The 24,108-nt window shown below is 42.9% G+C and overlaps 3 protein-coding genes across 3 annotated transcripts in view; 1 reads left to right on the top strand and 2 right to left on the bottom strand.

The window, feature by feature from the left end:
• The window catches only part of amdhd1 (amidohydrolase domain containing 1), a 4,758-nt gene extending 1,808 nt beyond the window's left edge, over positions 1-2,950 (bottom strand). Inside the window, 5 exon segments of the mRNA XM_005747248.1 lie at positions 209-599; positions 667-944; positions 1,024-1,088; positions 1,437-1,543; positions 2,814-2,950. Of these exon segments, the coding sequence (XP_005747305.1) occupies positions 209-599; positions 667-944; positions 1,024-1,088; positions 1,437-1,543; positions 2,814-2,950 (978 nt within the window).
• A 182-nt stretch (positions 2,951-3,132) lies between these two features.
• Positions 3,133-6,156, bottom strand: snrpf (small nuclear ribonucleoprotein polypeptide F). The gene is made up of 4 exons (XM_005747247.1): positions 6,004-6,156; positions 5,264-5,389; positions 3,512-3,576; positions 3,133-3,365 (listed from the first exon to the last, which is right to left on the bottom strand). The coding sequence occupies exons 1-4, from the start codon at positions 6,004-6,006 to the stop codon at positions 3,299-3,301; spliced, it is 261 nt and encodes an 86-aa protein (XP_005747304.1). The 5' UTR covers positions 6,007-6,156; the 3' UTR covers positions 3,133-3,298.
• A 3,920-nt stretch (positions 6,157-10,076) lies between these two features.
• The window catches only part of ntn4 (netrin 4), a 29,778-nt gene continuing 15,746 nt past the window's right edge, over positions 10,077-24,108 (top strand). The window contains exons 1-3 of the mRNA XM_005747246.2: positions 10,077-10,635; positions 12,292-12,845; positions 20,382-20,660. Coding sequence (XP_005747303.1) covers positions 10,590-10,635; positions 12,292-12,845; positions 20,382-20,660 — 879 coding nt within the window. The 5' untranslated portion in view covers positions 10,077-10,589. The remainder of the gene's footprint in view (positions 10,636-12,291; positions 12,846-20,381; positions 20,661-24,108) is intronic.

Below are 24,108 nucleotides of genomic sequence, written 5' to 3'. Positions count from 1 at the left end.
AAAAAAACATATGGGTGTATGGAAACTGTTTAATAAGGCCACAAAAATGATCTGTAGCTCCCAATCATACTTACTATTTTTACTTCACATGACTCTGTGAACATTTGTTTTCTCAATCCATCTGTATGGGGATCTGGAGACTATCCAGATGCAGAAGAGCGTAGGTCTGGTAGTAAAGATGGTAATGAAGCATGCTAGTTTTCATCACAAAGGTGGAAACTAGCTGATATTTTTCTTTGGAGTTGGTGTAAACTAAAATAATATGAGTACTGTTGATCCGGTGAGCAGAAACTGAAGGTTATGATGTGGTTCAGAGGTGAATATTCATCTTTAGGCTGTAGCTTACAGTGTATACATAAGCTTCGGCAGATACCTGAGCAGAGTTCATGGGATGAAGCTCATCTCCATGGAAATTGATGTTGAGGCCCATTTGTTTGCCTGCCTGCAGGATGGAGCGGCTCGAGCTGAGGTCAAACACTCCCTGCTCACAAAACACGTCGATGTTGTCGACTCTGAGAGTCCCAGCAGACATCCTTTCCTTCAGCCGAGGCAGCTGAACTCTCAGAATGTCCTCTGTAGCTTCTGCCACTGTTTTCCCTCTGAAGGAGGAGGAAGGCGTGGAGGAGGAGGAGATATGGAATATAAGGCAAAAATAGTTATACTTACTTGGGCACTGCGTGAGCTCCGCAATAGGTGGCAGAGATGTTTATAGGTAGGGAGCGCCGGGCCTCCTCGATCACTTCCAGCATTTTCAGCTCGGTCTGCAACTCCAGGCCGTAACCGCTCTTACACTCCACCAGGGTGGTGCCCGCTCGCTGCATCCGCACCAACCTGCTGCGGAGGGTCGCCAGGAGGTCCGAGGCGGGGGCGGCTCGAGTGTGCTCCACCGTGAAGTGGATGCCTCCACCTGCTCGGTGCACGTCCATATAGGTGGCACCTGCCAGCTGCAGATGGAGCGCCGAGCATGTCATCAACAGTTCAGATGCTCAGTGAAGCGAAGTGAAGTTAAGCAGAATAATTTACCTTCATTGCAAATTCATGCACTCGGTCCCCAGCCCAGACTGGATGAGTGTGAGCATCAACCAAGCCTGAAACAAGAAGTTTGTAGCAGTTAATCACTGCGAGAAGAGGCAGAAGTAAAAGGTCAAACATTAAAAGTACTTTGGACTTCGGCTCCTTCCTGATTTCTTAGTTTTTTTTGCATATTTTTCACAAGCTTGATATCAAACAAATCATTTAAATTTAGCATCTTTAGTCTGTAAATTTGATGATGATAATGGGAGAAAACAAAAAACAAACAAAACAAATGTCTGGGAGATTTTTTTTAGAACATCAAGTATTTTTTTACATTATACTAAGGCAAGAAATTCTCAACAATTCACGCGTCTGACTGCTTATATTTAAGCCAACAGAACTGATACAGAGCTGATGCTCACCTGGCAGGACGCACATTCCTGCAGCATCGATCACTTTGTCAAACAAAGCTTCTGCATACTGAGCTCTGATGGTTTCTGCAGGCCCTACAGCTTTAATCAGCCCGTCACTGTGAGGGAAAAGCACACATTCATCCAGTGACGTTGTTCTCTGCCATGTCATGAGCCTGTAGGGGGCGCTCCAGTGTGTATCATTGGCACGATCTGACATCGTATCATTGGTCGTCAGGTTAAGAAATCACTTTTCAAATAACCTGAAACTGGTGCCCAAAAGCACAGCACAGCTCCTAACAAGCTCTGCTCACTTCTGTAGTTACATGAGATATTTTCCATCTTTCTGATGAAATCTGAGAGACTCTAATAAAGCTTCTTAACCTTCAACAGAGGTTATTTATGACTCCTGTCATATTTATTCATGTGCCGTGTTATTTTTAAGCATTTCCCAATGTATTTGTCAACTTCCAAAACAGATCTGTTTTTTTAAACAGAACCATTGATTCTATTGTAGTTTTCCACTTTTTCTTTGCTATATTTTGATGTTTGGCATTGTAATATAGCTAACAGATCTACAGTGGCGTCTTGGATGACCTCTTTTGCATTAAAATGACTGAAAGTAATAAGTTACATTAGAACATTTCAGAGCATCTGTGATAGACAGTAGAGATATGATAAATATAAATAGAACCATTTTTTAAAGCCTTTAACATTACATGGGGATGCTCATCATTTCAGTCACTAAAGCAGCTTGGTCTGTGAATTAGAGATATATTAGAAAATAACAATAAGAAGTAGTGTATAAATAAAATACCAAACCTGTCTAATTGTAGGGCAACATGGTAGAAGAGGCTCTGAATCAAACGTTTAAGAGATGCAAATTTTGCATTTGTGCAGCTACATGTGCAATAAAAACCTATCACCAGTTTAGTCATCTTTAAAATCTACTGTCTTTATTTTACTTAACAGGACAGTAAACATTTGACAGTCAAAACCCAATCTTTTACTCAATAATCCCTGTAGCCTTCTTTTGCCATCACATGGTGTAAAGCAAAAGGTGTCAAAGGTAAAAATAGCAGCTTCAACAGCAGGTCCTAATTTTCCTCATTTATTCAGTTTCCTGTCCGTTTGTGTGCTTTTGTAGAGCACAAAGCATGCACATGTATAGATTTTGGAACCCAAACATTTCCACTTTCTTTATAATTCAAAAATCTTGAGATTTTAACAAGCTTCTAACCTTGCATAGACTTCTTCTACTGTGTTTAAATCCTCACACCAGAAGCAGTAGTCACTTTTGACCCCCGACCCAGATGTCTGACATCTCCTTTATAAAGCTTAGAGATCTGAAAATGTGCCTATAAAATTCATAATTTGTGACAAACTTACCTTCCTATTACAACGCTCCCATTTTCAATCACGCAGAGATTTTGCATCCCATCTTTGGTCAGGTACTTCTCAGAGTTTTTGCAGATCAAAACTAGCTGTTTGGCATTTTTAACCAGCAGTCTGTAAGGTCTGGACATTTTGACTCATCTGAAGTCAAACTTTAGGAGAGAGGGTGTTGAAGCCAACTCAGGAAACAGGCAAATATTTACCCAAGAGAGAAAGAGCAGAGTTTAAAGTGCACAGAGGGGAGGGTGGGGCTTACTGTACACCCCCCGCCAAAAAAGAAAAAAAAATAAATCAGACGACACACAAACACACGTATTTTTTAAGAAAGGATACAATAATCACTTTATTGTGTCTGTATCACAACATAAAACTGGTCTCACATACAGTAGAAAAAAAAAAGATTCAAAGCTGCTTGAAAAATAACCCCAAACGTTCATTTGTTTCACACGGTGAAAACACAAACACACATCAGCCCAGCATCACTCTCGCATCTCGCCGTCCTCTTCCTCCTCTTCTACACCTCTGATGTACAAAACATTATTGCACCTGTGGAGGTCGAGCACAGCATGAGAAAGCGTTTCCTTTCACCAGTCACTTAATTATTAACACAAGTTAGTCAAGTCTGACGACTTCAAACTGTTCAGACTCCCACTGATTTCTCTCTGTGGCGTTACAAAGTGTCATTCACATACCTGATGAGAACCTCACCGAGATGTCCGGCCAACGCTCCATCCACATACTCTTCTGTGTTTGCCAGCTGTAAAAAAAATAAATAAATAAAACAAAGTTCAAAGGTCAGGTAAGATAATTGGTGGGGCAGAGAAGCCAAGACCTCCCTCATCCCAGCCACCTCCTCCAGCTCATCCAGGGAAACACTGAGGTGTTCCCAGGCCAGCTGACAGATAAAATCTCTCCGGTGCTTCCTGGGTGTCCACCCAGAACACCTCACACAGGAGGTGACCTCCTCAACTGTCTCCTTTCAGTGTGGAGGTGTAGCGGCTCTACTGTGAGCCTCTAATAGCCAGCCATCCTTCGGAGAAAGCTCATTTCTACTGCTTGTATATCAAAATAACTAAAAAGAGCCTTAACAATACGATCAGGCCCAGCCTAGCAAAGTTATGGCATTTTTCTACAAAAATCTTGTTGCTGCAGCTCCATCTGGTGGCAGATAGTTGAATAAATATTTAGGACACCAAATCACCAGCATTGGACTTAAAATATAATTTAATTAGATTTAATGACTTGTACATTCAGCACTGACTAGTGACAATGGCAATGATCAGTCGCCACAGTTGCACAAATTCATACTTACAACAAGCGCTAAATAAACGAATAAAAAAAATGTAATCTGTTTTTACCTGATTTCACCAGGTAAAAACAGAGCCACTTTGGTGATACAGAAAACTCTGACTTTAAGTTTAGCATAGCCTAGCATGCCATTCTGTGGTGTAATTCTATAAATGTGAAGTTTTTAATGGGTAGAAACTGTTCATACTTCACAAATTATCAAGTATCAGGATGTTTTCCCTGAGCTGGATTATTGATGTTGTCCTAAGTATATTAATATGTGTGTATTTTCATCAGGGTGTATGTTTAGAACTACAAGTGAGGACAGTGTTGAGTTAACACAGGTCCCTTCTTCTGTGACTGTCTGGTCACTGGTGTACAGCCCAACACTGGAATGATGCTTCCTTGCAATGATGTCATTTTATCCTTCAACAGGAAAATACTACAGGTTCTTGTGTGACCCCATGAACACATTGCTCGAGTTTTAATAATAATAATAATAATAATAATAATATATACTTGATCCCCACAGGGAAATTACTTTCTCTGTATTTAACCCATTCACTCAGTGAAGCAGTGGGCAGCCACTAATCAGGCGCCCATGGAGCAGTGTGTAGGGAAGGTACTTTGCTCAGGGTACCTCAGGGTAGCCGTTCAGTGGATTCGAATCCCAGACCTTCCGATCATGGGGTGACCATGCTATCTACTGAACTATCCCTGCCCACAAAATAATTTTCTGTTGCTGGGTAATGCAGGGGAACTGTGTACTGACAGCTTGGAGGAGTTCTGTGTTGCATTAAGCAGCAGTAAAAACAACCTTTCTAAGAGAAGAGCTTTGTTTGCTGCTACAAACACAGGGACAAAGAAGCAGAGGAGGCAAAGGTAACACATTACTCTGGGCTAACAGTTGTTTTTACTTGGATACAGAATAACACCAAGTTTAGAAAAATAAATCCAAGTCACCTTTCATGCTACAGCAGCTGCATTAATGCCAAACTAAATGCGCTTGTCAACGTTAAAAATCACATTAGCTGAAAACTGCTTTTATTTTGAAATCGAGTCTCAGTTTCTCTTACCGTAATACCTAGTCTATAAACAATGCATAATTTGACCGTAGAACAAATTTTAGGTAATTGAACAAGGCAAATGATCCACACCTGCATATTCATGTACCCGTCCACAGACACGAGGTAGCCCTTATATTCCATGCCCCACTTCAGCTTCACCATCACTGGTTTTCCTGTCAGGCCGTTCAGGAAGGGCTTCGGGTTCAGAGGTAAACTCTGGAGAAGCAGACCAATCAGAGATAAATACACACACATCAAATTCAGACACCAATGAAACAAACAGCTACAATTTAGCATCGTAATACCCGTACATGTCAAATCAAAACCATATGCAGTGACTTATTCTGATCTGTGATCTTATAATAGGTATCAGGTCTCTAAAAAGAGATCTTGCACGTTTCCTTTCAGTTTGCACAGTTTTCCAAAGACAAAGACGATTAAAAAATAAACCGTGAATTTTATAATTATCAAGTTATTATAAGTATTTAGCTTCAAAATATGTGTGGCAGTTAAATTAGACGTTTTCTGAATGAAGTTTGGTGCGACACTCTCCACAGATTCAAGCAGGAAGAAAATCGCCAATAAACAAACAGCCAATAAACAGGAAGCATTGAAACCAGCCTAATTATGTTTCCGTAGATAAACATAAAAAGTGAGGCTGCTTTCCGTGTGAGGATTCATTCATTATCTCTACAGTTATGAATGAGACGCTAGCCTCGCTTATGCTAACCAGCTAACAGGCTAGTCGCTATTCCCGCGCCCTTCTGAGTAAAAAATCCCCCAAAACATCCGGTGAAGCTAAAATGTAAAGTTTTCCGAGCTTTACTCACCATTTTAGCTCAAAGTAAATAAGCACTGTGCGTTTTAAGGTATACGTTTGGTATCCTTTCGTCACAATAACGTTGCACTTAACAGCAGCACACGCTTTGCCGCCGACCGGAAATCCTGCACTTTGCTTCCTGAGGAGTCTGCGTGTTTTTACACACCGCGACCTAGCGGTCAGAGGTCTCACCACACCCAAACCGTATTGTTTATTTATTTATTTATTTATTTATTTATTTATTTATTTATTTATTTATTTATTTATTTAATTGGTTATCATGAGCAGAACAGAAACATTTAAGACCATGAGAAACATGAGAAAAACAAACTGTGGTCAACCATCAAAGCAAGGGACAGCGCACAATTTTAAAAATCAACTCAGCTCAAATTAACAACTAAATGATTGAAAATTAAACATAACTCAGTGTTCCAACATGACAATGATCCCAAACACACATAAAAATGACAACTAAAGTTATTTTGCCTCATGATAATATACTTAAAAGTTAAATTGTGATCTGATACTGTTCAAAGCAAATAAAAGCATCACTGTCGGTGCCTCCACCTGCCCTCAGCTGAACTGAAGGCAGATGGATAATGACATATCCTGTAGGTGCAACACCTGCTCTACTTATGTCACTTTGACATGCCCCTCACTCACAAACTGCTCACTAGTTGAACCCTGTGGCCTCTTTGGGGGTGAAAAGTTAAATAACTGTAATAACCGAGTCAGCCGGCTGTAAGTCTGAGCAGCAATTTCACTCCAGGCAAAAACAGTCTGACGCGCTCACATTTTTTCTGCGCTGAAGCGTTGAACAGTTTCTGAAGTATCTGACAAGTTCAAACCTGATGCGATGAATGAAACTAACACCTGACTTCCTGCTGTTAGAGGCTGTGATTGTCCAGAAATTCCTCTGAAATTGCAGCAGAGCTTTATTTGCATATTTGAAATATTGTGTCCTTACATCATTTTAGCCTATTAGCCGCCCTCTGTGTAATTAACCGACCCGTCAGTCAGTTTGTGTGTGTTTCATAGCATGAAGGAAATATGTGGCAGAGAGAGAATGAAAATGGCTAGAAATCCAAAAATTACTAGCAAAATATGTTAAAATAGGAAAGCTTGTCCATCCTGGTCACTCCCATAGCAAACTGTAACATTTTCAGCTTGGCCACCATTTCCAAACTGTACATTGTAGCATCTGTACTATCTTGTAAACCTTCCCTTTCACACTTGTTGCAATCCTTCTATCACAAATCACCCCTGACACCCGTCTCCACCCACTCCACCCTCCCTGGACTCTCTTCATTACCTCTTTTGTGCACTTGTCTGTTGATTTCGCTGGTTTAACTCAGGTATTTAGACTCATCTGCCTTCATTACCTCTGCTTTTTGCATCCTTACTGCAGAGAGATTTAAAATAATGACTTCAAAGCAGCAAAAGAGGTTCAAAACTGCTACAAAACATGAAAAATTAGTAAAAAGGGATGTGTTAACACTGCGTCAGGCTGGTGACCTGTCCAGGGTGTACCCTAACTCTTGCCCTATGGTTGCTGGGATAGGTTCCAGCCCCCTGTGATCATCATAAGGCTAAATGGAAGAGGATGGATGGATGGATAAAGGCATTCAAACTAGATTATAAAAGTTTTTGACGTGCCACAGATATGGAAAAGTAGTATAAGACTACAAACTATCAAAAAGATAGTAAAATGTAGTAAAATGATAAGTAAAAGATGACTAACGTGAACACTGAGTGGGGGCTCAGTAAAGGGCTCACAGATGGAGGCGAGGGAGGAGGCAACACTAAAACACTTTGGCTTGTGTCTGAATACCTGCAGACACTAATGACACTCCTATAAGCTCCTCAGCAATTTAAACATTTATCAAAACTTCTTCTTTTTTTTTTTTTTTACAAATTTAGCTTTATTTAAATAAAATTGTCAAACCCTTAAATAATTTAAGTTATGATCTTCCTCCAGTGTAACCAACACATCCATTGCTCACTGGTGGCGCTGGTGGTGGAAAACAGACTAGAAAGACACACAACATGACTAGATTAAAAAATAACCTGAAACACATCCAGAAATACAACAAAAAGAGTGAAAGATGAGCACAAACTGAGAAAAACCAACACAAAGAGCTCCAAAACTGACCCAAAAACAACAATGGAGATGATAAAATGACTTTAAACAGAAACTGCTCTAAATAGATGTAAAGTGACCACAAAGAGTTTTAAGAAGACCACAGAGCATTATTGGAGACTTGTTCATTGACTTTTCTGCCCAAAAGCTGAGAAGATGAAAACATCTCTCTTGTCTTTATGGAACTAAATCCTGGAAACTGTTTAAAACCGTGAGAAGAGAACAAAGTTTTCTCCTCCACAAAGAGCCAGGCGGGCGGTGACTGAACCAGGACGGGCAGAACAAAGTGAACAGGTGAGATAGTTTAACTTGGCTCACTGCTTATTGGACAAGGGTCAGGTGCTTAGAAAGCAGGTCACGGTCCGATTACACCGCAGACAGAGAAGCCAGAGCCGTGCTGGGTTCAGTCGAGCTTAAGCCAAATGGGCCTGAGAGGAAATCGGCGTTCTACCTCTGCTGAACACAGGGAGGCGCCCTGCAGCCTGTACGCTGTTGAAGCCACTCCTGCAGGCTGGAAGCTGGGGGCTTTCCCCTCTTCTTTTTATGGGCAGCAATGATGTGGAAAGCAGGATGAGTATTTAACTGGATCTTTCACTGGTTTTCTATGGACACTGGCGATGTCGTCTACAAAGGCTCGTGGTCGGCAGAGCAACCAGAGGGTGTAATTTGAAGTGCCTCAGCAGCTCACGCAGCTTCTGCATCCAAAGCCAATTAGTCAGAAATGTGGATGTGAGCACTCATGTGGTCCGTTCATCATCAGGGTCTATGTGGTCCCCTCAGGGGGTCCAAACCCTGTCAGGACCAGTGGTGGGCAATCATCAAACTCACTTCAAAGTGTCACAGCGTCAAACCAAAATCAGATCATGTCTTACATCGCTGCAGTCTGAAGCCAGTGATGCACAGCAACACCTCACTTTCATCTGATTTCTGATGATTCACTATAGAGAACTTTGCATTCTGGGTAAAATTTCAAGTTTCTTAAGTCTGTTTCAGAATGGTGACTCTTCAAAGCAAATTACAGCATATGAAAGCTTTCCTTTTTTGTGCCTACAATTTGATCCTGGACTGATCTTCTAGTTTTGATTCCCTCTGTGCCCAAATAGTTTCCCACTGTCATTTTGTAAGTCTTGCCAAATGTAAAACCATTTGTTTTCCTTTTAGCTCTCTTGAACATATAAATCCTTTTTTACTGGCAGTTGTTGCCCCATCACAGTCCTGTGAGAAAATAAGTACATTCCATGATTCAGCAGCTTGTGGAACCACCTTTAGCAGCAATAACTTGAAATAATTGTTTTGTCTTCCATTGTTATGAAGGACTTTTCAGATTTGTTGACAATTGGTTAATCAAGTGCATTTGATCAGCACTTGGGTGCTACATACCCTCTCAACACCACCACCAACGGAAGCAGTGAGGTAGGTCTTCATAAAGAGATGTGAACATTGAAAACACAGTTTCAGAGGTTAAAACTGTAAAATATACATTGTTGGGTAGTTGACCTGAAACAATGAACTAAATAAAACACAAAAGAAGCCACATATTTCTAGTTTACTGCGGTTTTCAGATGCAGGTAATGCGTGTTTTGTCATCACATGACTCGTGTTATACTGTACATGTTTGCTATTAGCCGTTTACAGTTAGCTTGAAACTTCCACAGCGTCAGTCACGGGTTTTTTTTGTTTATTTGTTTGTTTTGTTGTTGTTTTTTTGTCTCTCCACAATCACTAAATCACTTCCGTTTTGTTTCCCGATTATTTTTTTTCATCTTGTGTTTTATTTTTCTACTTGCTGGTGTTTTCTTAGGTTCGAGTGCGTTTGAGATGCTAGTCATTAATTGAAAGTCATATATTTAATATGAGCATCCAAATTTGCATGTCAAGAAGTGAGGAAATGCGCCTTTAAAGGAAGTTTGGACTCCCTGAACTCCTCATATAGTCCCCCCCGCGTGGTCCCGGGTCCTCGTGCCGGGACCCCGCTGGTGCGAAGATGAGGCTGGGAGCACAAACTGGAATGTTCCTTTAAGTCGCAGAAAAATCCGGAGGGAGAGGCGGAGCTGGCGCACAGCGCTGTCACCGCACCTCCTCTGCGTCTCCGTGCGCCCTCAGAGGCAGATCACCGCAGGGAGATGAACCACGCCGCAGGTCCCGGAGCAGCAGACGAGCCAGGCAGACCCGTTTACTTTTCTTCCTCCTCCTCGGCCCTCCTCCTTTCTCTACGGGACACCTCACACCGTCCGGGATCATGCTGTTCCTTCATACGGCTGAGTTATCATCGCCCTGTTGGATCGCAGCTGAGTGAAAGAGAAAGTCCACACTGGAGCTGAACCCTGCGCACTTGCCTTGTTTTTTTAAACTTTGCCACTGTGGATGAGCTCCCTGATTTCTGAGTAACTCCAGCGGATTTTCTGGCTCGCTTTTCTTCCCCACATATCTTGGACTATTCCCACAGCAGAGGAGATATGTTTTTCTTGTTCGTGGTCAGCCTGGCTGTGTTTTCAGATGCAGGTCAGTGTGATGTTTTTTTAAAAAAAAAATTATTAGGGGGGTTGCCACTGGGGCAACAATGTCTCCGTGGCAAGTGCAGCAATGCAGAACTCCCTTGAAATTTGGGGCAATTTAACCTCTCACTGCTCAGGTTTAAGATAATTAACACACATATGTTGAAAGATGATCATAATCAGCTTTTATATTAACCTCCAGGAAGGAAGAGAACAATAGAGGATGTGTCCCATCCTCAGTGTTTCACTTTCAAAGAGCAGATATTGTGATTTATAGTTGAATAATTGAGTTATTTCTGATTAAAGCATATTCAATTTCCTGTAAAACCTGTGATTTTTGTTATTTTACATCCATTTATTCTCCCCCCATCAACACTGTGACATAATTCATATGGATCTACCGCCTAACAAAGAAAATCCACCTATAAAAAGTGCAAATATGCAATAATTCATCCTGTAAAATGTAATGTGAGCCTATCTGTGAGGTCTTGCACATGACAGAAGCAGTAGAGGGCTCCAGGTTTTAAAGTAATAAATCCACAGTGGGGATGACACCATTTGCCCGGAGGGGTGGAGTGGGTGGAGGGTTAGGGTTGTAGAGCGTCTGGAAGGCGTCTGAATGCTGCTCATCGTCCCCGAGCTGCCAAACTTTATCTGTGTCAGAGTCCACGCTGCCTGCGGTCCGTGGCAGGCAGGTGCACAATGCCTCTATTATCCTTTTTGCATAACATTTCCGATCGAGGTAAAACACTTGACTTGTGTACACACACACAAACACACACAGCCCATTTCTCAGCTGCCCCACTCACTCTCAGACTGAATGAGGTGTGTCTGTTCACTGTTCTTTGGCTGGTTTGATTTTTGGTCCACTGACACCGAAAACAAAGCATTAGCCCAGCTTTAGTTTCACACTTTGTTTTTGTTTGGTTTCTGTTCGAATGAGAGTCCAGGAAAAGTGAAAGTAACCCAATAAAACCGGGAAAAGATGCAAAACAGGTAGAAATACAGACAGAAGAGGCTCAAAGATGTTAAATATACCACTGAAAGAGCTGCGAATCATCCAGAATGTGGTGAGAAAAAAGACCACAAATGGACAAAAACTGCCACAAAGAGAGATTGTGTCTTTTTGACAAACAGAATATTTAAATCTAAGTATAATAGGAAAATGTTTAGTTTTACTGGACAAATTGAGAAAAATATTAATTTTCTTTCAAGATGATCCAAGACTCTTTGCTTCTTCTTTTTTTTTTTTTTTTTACACTAATGGGGCCAATTTTGTAGATGGACTGATATGTCTTTATTGGGTGATATCTACCCAAGCAGATAATTCCGGTTGGATTTAATCTGGTCTTTAAAGTGTTTCCCCTTCTCTTTAACTCATTTTACTTTTGCCAATAGTCCCAAAGAAACTGCTGATATTGTTTTTCTGCAGAGTAAACTGGACTCGGGAGAGAAGTTTTACTTTTAATGATGGTGTGAGAACCATTATTTTTAATATTTTAGTCAAATAATCCCACCTACATGGCCAGGTGTTGGTAAAGGTCAGTGTTTTGTTTTGGGGTTGTTGGTTTTTTTTTGGTTTCTTGGGTGGAGTAACCCTTTAAAGTGACTGAGGATGGTGTCATGTGAGTCCATAGTAAAGTTCCTTCTCTCCGTCCTGCAGGTCTGTCTGAGGTGGTGTTTAATGGGGGCGTGGCCCCCCGTTGTGAGAACCGCGCCTGCAACCCCCGCATGGGGAACCTTGCCTTGGGTCGCAGGGTGCTGACGCAGACCGTCTGTGGCAACAACGGCAGCGAGCTCCACTGCTTCTACTCCGACCCCGACGCCAACCTGGCCTGCAGCCCCGCCAAGTGCACCAAATGCAACGCCGGCCTGCCCCACCTGTCCCATCTGGCCGGGGCCATGTCCGACTCCTCCTTCCGTCACCCGAACACCTGGTGGCAGTCGGCTGGAGGGGTGGAGTCGGAGACTGTGCAGCTGGACCTGGAGACTGAGTTCTACTTCACGCATCTCATCCTGGTGTTTCGCTCACCTAGGCCTGCCGCCATGACTCTGGAGCGCTCGCAGGACTTCGGGAGAACTTGGAGGATGATGCAGTACTACGCCACCAACTGCAGCGCCGCCTTCAGGCTGGAAGAGGGAAAGGCAGGCATTGGCCAGGATGGCGCCACCTGCACGTCCAAGTACTCAGGCGCCTACCCCTGCAACCGCGGAGAGGTGAGGCGATGCTCCAAGTCTTTAGGGGTTTTTTATGACATCAGTCACACTGAACATGAATAAAGAATTATTCTATTTCAAATCAACTCTAGCTCCATATTCCCACAAAGCAGGAAGACGAGCAGGGTTAATTTGCATATAATCTCTGAATATGAGCATGCAGAATCTGTAGGGATCAGTAAAGCAGTTTTGAGACAAATGGGAATCTCCGAACCATCAGCTGTCATCTGACTGCAGTTTAGCTTTCTAAACAAATGCGTGAAATGGGACATTTTGGCCTGGATCTCTCCCAGAAACCCCCAAAATACTGGCTCCTGTCCCCAGAATGTGTCATCTGACTATGCTCCAGATCCAGGATCCCAGCATATAAAGGCAATGGAAAGAAGAGAAGCCAAACATATCTCTTACACAGTATTCAAAGACAGGGTTTTTTTTTCTTTATCTCCTCTTAACACAGGAGCTTTAATAGAAAAAAAATCCCCTTAGGTGCTGCCAAAATGGCTCTGAAACGTCAGGGCATGGACCTTTGGGGGTTTCCTGTGGGTCTGGCACTGAGGCGCTGGCAGTGGAGTCCCGTTGGGGGCAGGGCTGTTGATTGGGCTCGTTCTGGTGCATACTGCAGATGCTTGATTGGATTGGGATCTGAGGATTTTGGAGGCCTGGGCTCTTTCTTGTGTTATGTGCTCGCTTCTGGTGGGAAGTGTCTTACAATTGGAGCTGCAGTGTTTAGGTGGATGGGATGTGTCAAAGTAACATCGATACCAGCACCCAAGGTTCCTCTGTGCCTTTCACATGCAGCTGCTTTTTTTAATTCAGTCACCGAGTCCTGAAATGACTCTCTGACCATGTCTTCTTAGTTTTATCAGCCTGGGTCTACTGCTCACAGCCTTCTAGTAAATAAATCTTTGGAAAAAACATAAACTGCACCTGTATTGCATTAACAGAGCTACATTTCTAGCAGACTGCAGAATCATTTAAAGTGTCTCTATAACCTGGTTGGGGTCCAGTTTGGGAGTATATGTCAAAATAGAGGTTGTGTGAGGTTTATTTTCATAGCAGATCTCAGAGGGATTTACAGTCTCTGTGATGGATAAAATTTAATGTTTCAGATTGCAGCAGCACAGATGGGACTCACTGGAATTAAATTTTGATTTTGCTTTTTCTGGACATTGTGCATCAGATGAAGGACGCTACACGCCACATTTTATTGGACATGAAAGAGAAAATTATTATATTTGGCAACATGTTTTAGCATTTGTGTGTTTCCATTTTAACACCTGCCGCAGTCAGTTTACAAATGGTAAATGGCCTGTATTTGTATAGCGCTTTTCTAGTCCCTAAGGACCCCTAAGCGCTTTACACAACCAGTCATCCACCCATTCACACACTGGTGATGGCAGCTACATTGTAGCCACAGCCACCCTGGGGCGCACTGACAGAGGCGAGGCTGCCGGACACTGGCGCCACCGGGCCCTCTGATTTGAAGGATGTCCATTGACGAGAGAGTGTAAAAGGGGGGGTGCAGTGCACAGAACCCACATTACCAAGTGAGGACATGAGCAATAATGGCCGGGTGGAAGGTCAAAGTTTGGTACATGAATGAAACCAAAACAAACCACTTTAATGTAACAGATGTGGTGACATAAGTGATATCAATTTATCCACTTCTGTAACTAAATACACCTGAAGAACCAAAGAGGCTTGATAACCACATTTATATACACTCGTCATGGGCATACATTTTCATGGGAATTATGAGCTTTGAGTGATGTCTTTGAACTGAAAACAGTCCTCATCACGACTTACATTTTGACATCTAAGTCTCTGTGAAACTCTGAGACCTTGGTTTTATGGCTTGTTGGTGGTCTCATCTGGTTCTTAAAACACACAATCCAACACATTTTTAAACCCAAAGTTTTCTTTGTTGGTTGTTTCTTACAAATAAGCAACCCGGTGGTCTCTCCAATTTATACACAGCAGGTACAAAGATGACCTAGAGCGTAGATCATTTCCTTCTGAAATCATAATGATTACAGCCTCAAGAGGAAAATAGTCAATCAGGGAAACCTCATGAAAGCACAGCCTGAAGCAGAAAAAAGTGAAATTCTGCAGGTAGATAACAGCAACAGTTTGAAGTTTAAAGGCTGCACTGTTACTGTTCTTCGACTGGCCTGCTTTCTTTCTGGAAGCAGTTTTGATGATCAGATTTGTATCAGGTCTCGAATTCCCACCTTTCCTCCGAGTCCAAACACCGCCAGCTTGCTCGGATAGCAGGTTAGCGCAGGTGGGAAGGAGCGCGGATGCACACCTGCAGGCCTGACAGACTTTCCTGCTCGTCGTGCAGCTTTTTTCTTCCTCCATGAATGAAGTGCTAATGATGTCACGGGTGACAGGTAAAGCGAGCTACTTAACAGCCAATCCTGAAGGGCAGCCTCTCCATCATTTAACCCCTCCTGTTGGAGCAAAGTCAGATCTTTCTGCAGTAAGTCACGCAACATTCAAGAGTCACACAGCACGCCGAGCAGAGGGAAAGCCAGGTGGGGGGAAGCTCCCCGAGTGCATGATTGAGTGTTTAATAGGCGTACTTTGACTGTAGCACGAGAGGGCTTCCTGCACTCCATTGATGTTTAATTGAAGCAGTGTGTGTTGGGAGCTGCTCTGCAGATGTGTGCTGAGGCACATGCCAAACCCGATGCTGTGCCGGGCTCCCCTGCAGCGCTTTCATATGAAATGTGGACTCTTCCCTGCTACTCTGAGGTGTTTCCGTGAGGCTCTCAGGTCTTTTTTCCCCTCTCCATCTCCTTTTGTGCGTGAAGGTTTGAAAATAGCAGCTTGTTTTCCGTCTCCTGCGTCTCTCCGGCTTGTTTGGGTGAGCAACCTGTGCTAGGAGCATGACCTGTTTGCCCTTTAACCTCTCCACTGATGACCCTGGGGTTGAAAGAGGTTAAGTAGTGCACTGACAGACCAGCTGCTGCTGTTCAGCTGCTCACACCGTCTGTGCACCTTTTGGTTTTTGCTTCTACATCATCTCTACTGACAGTCAAGGTCACGACATGACAACAAGCCTTATTTATGTATGTACTGTACGAATATAGAGCTTTATTCCATGCTAATCTCACTTGTTGTCTCATGAATACTAAGTTCTCACAGTTATGTTCATAGTTGGCCTGCACTCGGGTACTATTTCAATTAAAAGTCAGAAACCTGTTAAAATATATATTGATAACAGTACCTCAGGGGGCGGTAACATACATGTGGCCACCTTCACAGGCTGCAGAGAAGTAAACAAAGCAGGAGAGACATCGTGCGTGAGTGGATTCATGACCTCACCACACAATGGGTCTGCAGTGGTTGCTTACTATGAGTGCAGAGTTTCAGATTTGGATTTCTTTTCCAGTTTTGATTTGAAAAAGATCACGAATTCGGCTTTTACTTTTTTTTATAATGAAGGGTTCTTCAAAAAGTCCTACTTTCACTTATGCTTGAAAAACATCAGCCACTTTGTTTGTGTGGGAATTGTTTTGTCCTCTTTCACTACGGATGCACTAAGATGTGACTTATTCCTGACCTGCTTCTTTAGGGGTCACCACAGTGGATCATCTATCTCTCACCCTGTCCCTCACATCCTCCTCTGTCACACCAACCCTCTCCATGTCCTCCTTTGCTACGTCCATGAATGTCCTCTGAGGTCAACCGCTTTGCGTCCTTTGTCCAGTAGATCCATTATCCCTCCTGTGCACATGTCCAAACCATCTCAGCCTCTCTGAGGGGCACAGGGAACTTTTTGGAATAGACCAAACCCTCAAGGTTTGCCCACACCACGTCGCCGATTATACGCAAATTCCCAAGGCTTCAATAACACCTTTATTTAATTTGAGCTTTGTAACATTTACTGGAACCTTTACTTGTTGTTTTCAGGAGGGTCCAGCTGCATATTGTGGCTGTTATCACAAAAAAATGAATAACTTGAATAACTTTTTAATCAACTTTACATAAACTCACTTACCGTCAGTGACCGCTGAACAGACATGCCATCGCTTGTCTTTCATGGAGCTTTTTAGATGTCATATTGGACTGTGGTTGCGCTTAATGCACTTAAATTGACAAAAGAAATTAATATTCCACTGCTGTTTTAGATTATTTCTGCAGAATGAAACTTTTTTGGCTTCACAGAGTACCGACCCTCCTTCAGAAACAGAAATGTCAATGAAAAAATGCCACTGCGCTAAAATATCAAGCAAGATGAATAGCAGACGCATCAGCCGAGTGATGTTTGATTGTATGCATGCGTGTGATTGCGGTGTGTGTTTTTTTTGGGGTTTTTTTTTGCTTGCATGTGAGTGTCTGAGGCTGTGTGATGAGATAAGTGAGAGCTGTGGTGAATTTTGGGGAGGGGGGGGGTCATAGCTGGGAGCGATTACAGGCAGCAGGTATGCTCAGCTCTCTTCTTCTCTTCTTTCACCCGCAAACATGAAAGCATGTCATCTCATGTGTTGAAAGCTGTTCGTGTTCACCTGTAATGTGTGGAAAAGGTGGTCTGTGTGTGTGAGTGAGGGAGAGAGAGAGAGTGTGTATTCAGAGCTGCTTGTCTTATTTATGAGGTCAGCTGGGCTGGAAGAATGTGAGTGTTTGTTGTCCAGACTGACCTCCTTAGGGAAGAGAGAGGGACGCAGACCAGCCGACGCGCACGCGCACGCACACACTCATCAGTGCCCTTTCAGATAAACACTTACAGTAGAGGCTCTCCCTCTCCTCTGTCTGCTGGGAAGGAAGTGCTGTTGCTCTGATGGATGTTGGTACTGTTGGCTAGACACCCATCCCCCCTACTCCGTCTTTTTCCTTCCATCAATGCCCATTGTGCCTGTTTACCAGATTACAGTCCACAGTGCTTTGATGGAATTAGGCCTGTTAAAGGCAGGCTTACTTTAAGTTTGCAGGCTGAAACAGGAAGAAAGGTTTTCAGTGAACCTGCCGCCTCACAGAGCCGGAAATTTGTTACATAGCTTAATGGCAGGTGGAAAACTTTCCCAAGTGCGGTATGAGGTTTCAGCACGGCTTTCAGCTTCCATAAGTGTATTAACAGTTGATATCCTGCAAAGTGCAAAGACTCTCAGTCTACATGCAGACTAATGCAGACTAACCAAGTTATTTACGCATCAGTTTGCCCCCCCTGACCAAAACAGCCAGTGCAGGCATATTTACACTGATGGTTTTTTGGTTTTATTTTTTTCTAAAATGTTTGCTGCGAATGTAAGTTCAATAATACATTTTTTTATCCTCAAAATCTGTCATGTTGGATACAGGAACCTTGTGAGACATGCATGGTTTAATGATATATTCTGGTCTTTTTGACTATTTGAAAACTCATATTTCTGCCAGCTGTACTTATGTAGAGCTCAAATGAACAAAACGTGTATCAGCTCATATGCAAAGCAAGTTTATTAAAAAACAAAAGGTTGATTATGTTCATAGGTCATTCATGTAGTATGTGGATGGGTGGCCCTGTGCTGTGTAAGTAAACTAAAAAAGATAAAGCAAAGTATAAACCCAAATGACAGTTGACAGGTGAGCAATTAACTCAAGTCAAAAACATTACCGTAAGTAAGCCACTTCCCTAATTCAACTAGTAACCAAAACCTGGAAGTAAACACCCACAAGCCGGTTGAGCAACACAATTTTGTTTTTTCTATCAACTGGGGCTTACCAAAGGGTAACCAACCAGTCTCTAGGCCTGCATGACTGGGGCCTGAAACAAATTTAACAGCTAACTTAACAGTAATAAGATGTCAGAGCTGTGTTCAGAGCTTGAGGTTGCAAATTTGAGTCGACTAGTGGCACGTGGTATTCCACTCAATAAAGGATGATATGAAAGGGTTCTTGAACACAAACCTTTTTGTATTGCTAGGATGTATCCTCAACACAAACCTGAGGAGACTGTGGCTTCATCTCTGTGTGTATCATGGATTAAGATAAACATGGGTGTCATCAGCATATCTATAAATGTGAATATTTGTTTTCCAGGGCAGCAGTAGTAAAAGCTCCAGGCGATGCTGATTTGTGTTGTCAGCGTATGTTTATGTGCATGTCGATGTGGGTGCATGTGTGTGCTGGTGTTGCCGTGGTGTCGCTAGGGTGTCGCAGGCTTTTGTCCAGCTCTGAGTTATGTGGAGCTGCATCTCCATCCCCGCCTTTGTCTGACCCTGCTCTCCGTGCTCTCCCGCGGACCAGCGCCCCTCATCCTATTTGTCGTGTTCTCTTAATTGCGACCACAATGCTGTGACCTCGTGACCTTTTCCAACAACAGGGAAATTAATAGTGCTCCTCCCATCACACTCTCCGCCAGTCATCCAGCCAATCAGCAAGCAGCAGGGTTGTTTTTCTTGAACCAAAGAAAAACACTCAGCTGCACACAAACACACACCACTCACACAATGATATCAGTGACAGCTCGGCACACTGCAAACTCACATGCTGCTTTCATAGTGAGAGTCGGGGCCAACAGCAACTTTTTCACCTCGACGACAGCAGCGGCGATGGTTGCCAGTGGCAGCAGTAGCCATGGAGATGGCAGCCCATAAAGGGATCTTCAATTTGAAGGATATCCATGGACGAGAGAGTGTAAAAGAGGGGGTGCAGTGCACAGAACCCACATTACCAAGTGAGGACATGAGCAATAATGGCCGGGTGGAAGGTCAAAGTTTGGTACATGAATGAAACCAAAACAAACCACTTTAATGTAACAGATGTGGTGACATAAGTGATATCAATGTATCCACTTCTGTAACTAAATACACCTGAAGAACCAAAGAGGCTTGAAAACCACATTTATATACACTCGTCATGGGCATACATTTTCATGGGAATTATGAGCTTTGAGTGATGTCTTTGAACTGAAAACAACAATTAGGTGCACAAATAATACAAATATACACATACTCCCTCACGAGTATCTTTTTTTTAAATGCCCCTTAGCAAGTTGCAAGTATGTTTGGAGGAGTAAAGGTGAGGCTTGCAAACCAAGAACACTATAGCAACTGTAAAGTATGGTGGTGGCATTATGGTCTGGGGCTATCATCACTGACATTCATGTCCTGTATATACACCTAATGAGACCCGCAGAGCAGAGCATGCATGACTTTAAGGAAGGAGACAAAGTTGCACCTCACAATCAATCAAACCCTGAAATCTACAAACGCCTGTAAAATGTATTTTAAAATCTGTTCTAGTGTGTTTGTAGTGGTTAATAAAATAGGAAGAGTATACCTTTGAAGCTGTAAAATAAGTTGGAAGACATTTTCCATGAAAGACGTCCCAGGCAATGAGCAGCACATTTCTCCAGTTAGATGTAGCATGAAAAAGGTAAACCCGTGTCAATCATTGCTGTAATTTCAACGATGCATGTCTTACAAAATGACTTTTTAGTTCTATTAGATCACAGTGAGGTGGGTAAATAGAGGAATTTCCATTTTTTGGTGTTTTGCTCATTTAATTTTTGTTTTCTTTTTGTTTCCTTGATTGTCTCTTTCTAAATGTCAGGTGATCTACCGAACCCTTCCGAAGTGGGAGTCCGTGGATCCTTACGGGCTGAAGGGCCAGCAGCAGCTGAAGGTGACCAACATCCGGATCAGACTGCTGAAGCATCAGAAGTGTCCCTGCCAGGCCAAAGACCTCACCTCCGCACACGAACCCCTCCCCACCCGACACTTCGCCATCTACGACCTGATAGTGAAGGGGAGCTGCTTCTGTAACGGCCACGCCGATCAGTGTGTCCCCATGCCGGGATACCAGCCCATCAGAGACCGGACCAACCACGTGGTAAGAGGAGAGAAGTTAATGTTCTCGAACTCCGGTTACTGCCTGTTTTTTGGTTGTTTTTAAATCTTTATCAATTCCAGTGCTAATCACACCACTATTCACCTTCTCTTTTTTTCACACACGTACATCTTTTTTTCTGTTGCTAGTCTCACTTGTTTTGATTCTTCTGACCACGTAGTCACACGCCATGTGCTCGTTTTTTCACTCGCTCTCGAGAAATCAAGCTTTGTTTCGCTTCATGTTGGCAGTCGTGTTAAGAAAACAGACTAAAGGAGTGGTCACGTTCATTCCCTCCTGCTTCCTCTGCTCTTGACTCCGGCTGCCGCTCTCTGCGTGATAACAAACGCAGGAGATGGAGATGTCGGTTCAACCTGCGGTTTAATGGTGGTGTTGATGCGAGCGAGTGTGTCGATGAAGGTGTGAACTGACAATGTTTTTGCTTGAGATCAACCTTAAGCATTTCAAAGCCAAGTTCCTATCACGGCCATCTCCACAAACAAACACAGCCGGACGACTTTGAAGCCGAGCGCCTGCTCTGCTGCAATCAGCCATGCCTGACAGGAAAGTGAGAGTTTCCTTTGCAGCCTGTGAGCAGAGGCCTTTACACAGATAAAAAGTGGTACTACATCAAAGCTGTAGCCCGTACACGAATAAAAACTTATTTTCTTCTCACTAAATGGATCATTTTAAGAGATAAATTTTGTTCGTTTGATCTTACTGCAACAAACCACTTACACTGTATTTGCAGCCCTTTGTGGTGCATCAAACCTGCCACCCCTCATCTTGAATTTCATTTAAAGGAAGTAGATGAGTTTGTAGGAAGCCAAATCTGGTGGGCAGATTCTTGGATTGACCCCAGAAACCTACGGCTTCCTTGACACGTCTCAGGACTTTAAGTAGAACTCTTCTTTAACAATCTGACAATAGCAGGGTGTGGGCTCCAACCACCACCTCCAACTCTCCAGGGGGGTCGTGGTGGCATTCCTAAACCACCTGGGAGGCAAAATCTCTCCACTGTGTCCTAATAATTGAACAATCCTAGCCAGATGCTGGAACCACCTCAGCTGGCTTTTTTTTTTACGTGGATCAAAAAACTCCCTCCTGAATGACTGAGCTCCTCACCTGATAAGGTGAGCCCAAGCCTTCAGATGAGCCTCACTTCCACCACTTTTATCCAAAATCTAATTCTTTCTGTCACTGCCCACAACATGTGGTCAAAGGTGATAGCAGTAACGTAGATTGACTGGTAAATCCACAGCTCCGCTTTAAGTTCTCTCCCATTCCACTCTTTCCATCCTGTTAAAGAAGACCCCAAGAAACAGCTGCTCCCCAGTGAAGTGGGCACTGCTGCGTCCACGTATTATCCTTTTAATTAATCAGTCAAGCGGAGCATGAAATGATAAAGTTATATCCCCTTGAGCCATGCAGCTGAAAAAACCCAGAGTGCTAATTTTTTAAACTGATATGAAACAGCGAACATGTTCGGTATTCTGCGTGATAAATGAATGAGGTCGTTCGAGCGTGTTTTTTATTGCTGATACAAGCATTTTTGCCATGAATCTGGTGATAAACAATTTATTGGCCACAGCTCTTTCAATCTTTTAATCTGACTGTTTGCATGCCAAGAAATTCCAAGTAGCTCTGCTGAGTATTTTCATCAGGATTTCTTCCATCAGTGGGATGAAAAATCGTCTGAAACAGACTGTAAAAGGACAGGGCAGAAAAACCCTCCTCTGCATGCTAAGATAATTACAATAAATCATTCGAATGCAGAATGGTGGAGAATACTACTTTTTTCTTTTTTTTTACAGCAAGTATTATTCTAGCTGCACGTGAGCGTTACAGTTCGAAGTGTAAATCTGCCTTAACGGTCCTCACAAAATTACCTCAGGTCATTGGAGCGTGATTGCGCTGTGTGCCATGCGGGAACGTTCGGTAAACACACAGGTGAGGTTATATAAACGCATTTTTGTCCCGCCTATCAGCAGTTTGTTTTATGTCTCCGTTTCGAACCAGAGCTGCTGTTTCTGACAAAACCCAAACAAGCAGTGCTGCACAGGACAGGAGATGAGGGCAGAGATTAGTGATCGCTCTGAGAAAGCTTTGTGTGTGCGTGTGTGTGTTGTTATACATTTTTGGGGTTCTTCATACTGTAAACATGTGCAAACTTCTAAATTTGCTATTCTGTGTGCTAAGCAAACAATGCAGTATTCACTTCTCTATCCAAATGTGTACTTTTATCACACATGGTGTGTGTGTGTGTGTGTGTGTGTGTGTGTGTGTGTGTGTGTGTGTGTGTGTGTGCGTGCGTGTGTGCGTTGTGCACGTTTTCTCAGGCATGCAGTGTTTTGTCTGCTCTAAGTGTGCCTGTTTGGCGTAATCAGCAGAGAAAGTGGCTCTGATAGTCACTGAGAGACTGAAGGGTTGCTCTGTTTGTTGGTTTTGTCCTCCCGTCCACCCACAGGAGGCTTTGTAGTTCTGCGTGATTAGCCACAAAGCTAACACAAGCACATTTAATGGCATCCCGTGCCTGCAACTGAACTGTCAGGGGGAAATCAGTTCTGTCAGGGATCGCTCTGTTCTGAGTGTGACCCTGAGCTCTGGGATGAGTTTTCACTTCCAGAGTAGCTGCTGACCATTAAGCATGCAAGTGAATGAGAAAAAGCTGTCATCAAATAAAGAGCAGGGCCTGTTTCACACATCCTGTTTAGTCCATTTGAATCAAGCTCTGGTTCATTTCACCGCCTCTTGATGGGGTTTGTTTTTTGCCGACCTGAACACAGTGCGAACTTTGGTGGGGACCAAAAACAACCGCACCTTTTAAAAAGGAGTTCTAAGTTTGGCTGCAGATGATCTCCAGAACAGTTCATTTATGGTGGGAACGTGATTCAAATCATAATCCAACCCAGACTGATGCACTCAGGTTCTTAGTGATGCATTTTGGTTCACTTTGAGTTTTCTGTTTGTGAAAGGAACCAAACCACAAGTTTGCAAACTCATCATCTGACTCAGATCGAAATAAACAAGCTAAAAGTGTGGAACCACTTCAGAAACATGAGAGGGTGGAAGAATAATTTTAATCTGAGTCATCTTTTAAGTTAATAACTTGAAATTTTTTTTAAAGATAAGCTGTATCCCGAGAGGGACAAAATGCAGGTGACAGGAACTGAAGTTAAAAACATGGATAAAACAGATAAGACAGTTTATTTATGGACCCACAGGAGCAGAGCTGCTCAAACGCACGGAAGCAACATTCCACCACTTTTTTTTTTTTCACAAGAAAGATTATAAAATATATAGCTATATATTAGGAGCGCAACGATACACAAAATTCACGGTTCGGTTCGATACTTTGGTGTCACGGTTCGATATTTTTTCGATACAAAAAATGTTCATGTCTTTTTAATTTGTCATTTATTAAAATTATAAATATATATTTTAACTCAAA

The sequence above is a fragment of the Pundamilia nyererei genome, unplaced genomic scaffold, assembly GCF_000239375.1.
Source record: "Pundamilia nyererei isolate P.nyererei 1_Seehausen unplaced genomic scaffold, PunNye1.0 scaffold00192, whole genome shotgun sequence".
Lineage (NCBI taxonomy): Eukaryota > Metazoa > Chordata > Actinopteri > Cichliformes > Cichlidae > Pundamilia > Pundamilia nyererei.
This window is presented reverse-complemented; position numbering and strand designations above follow the sequence as displayed.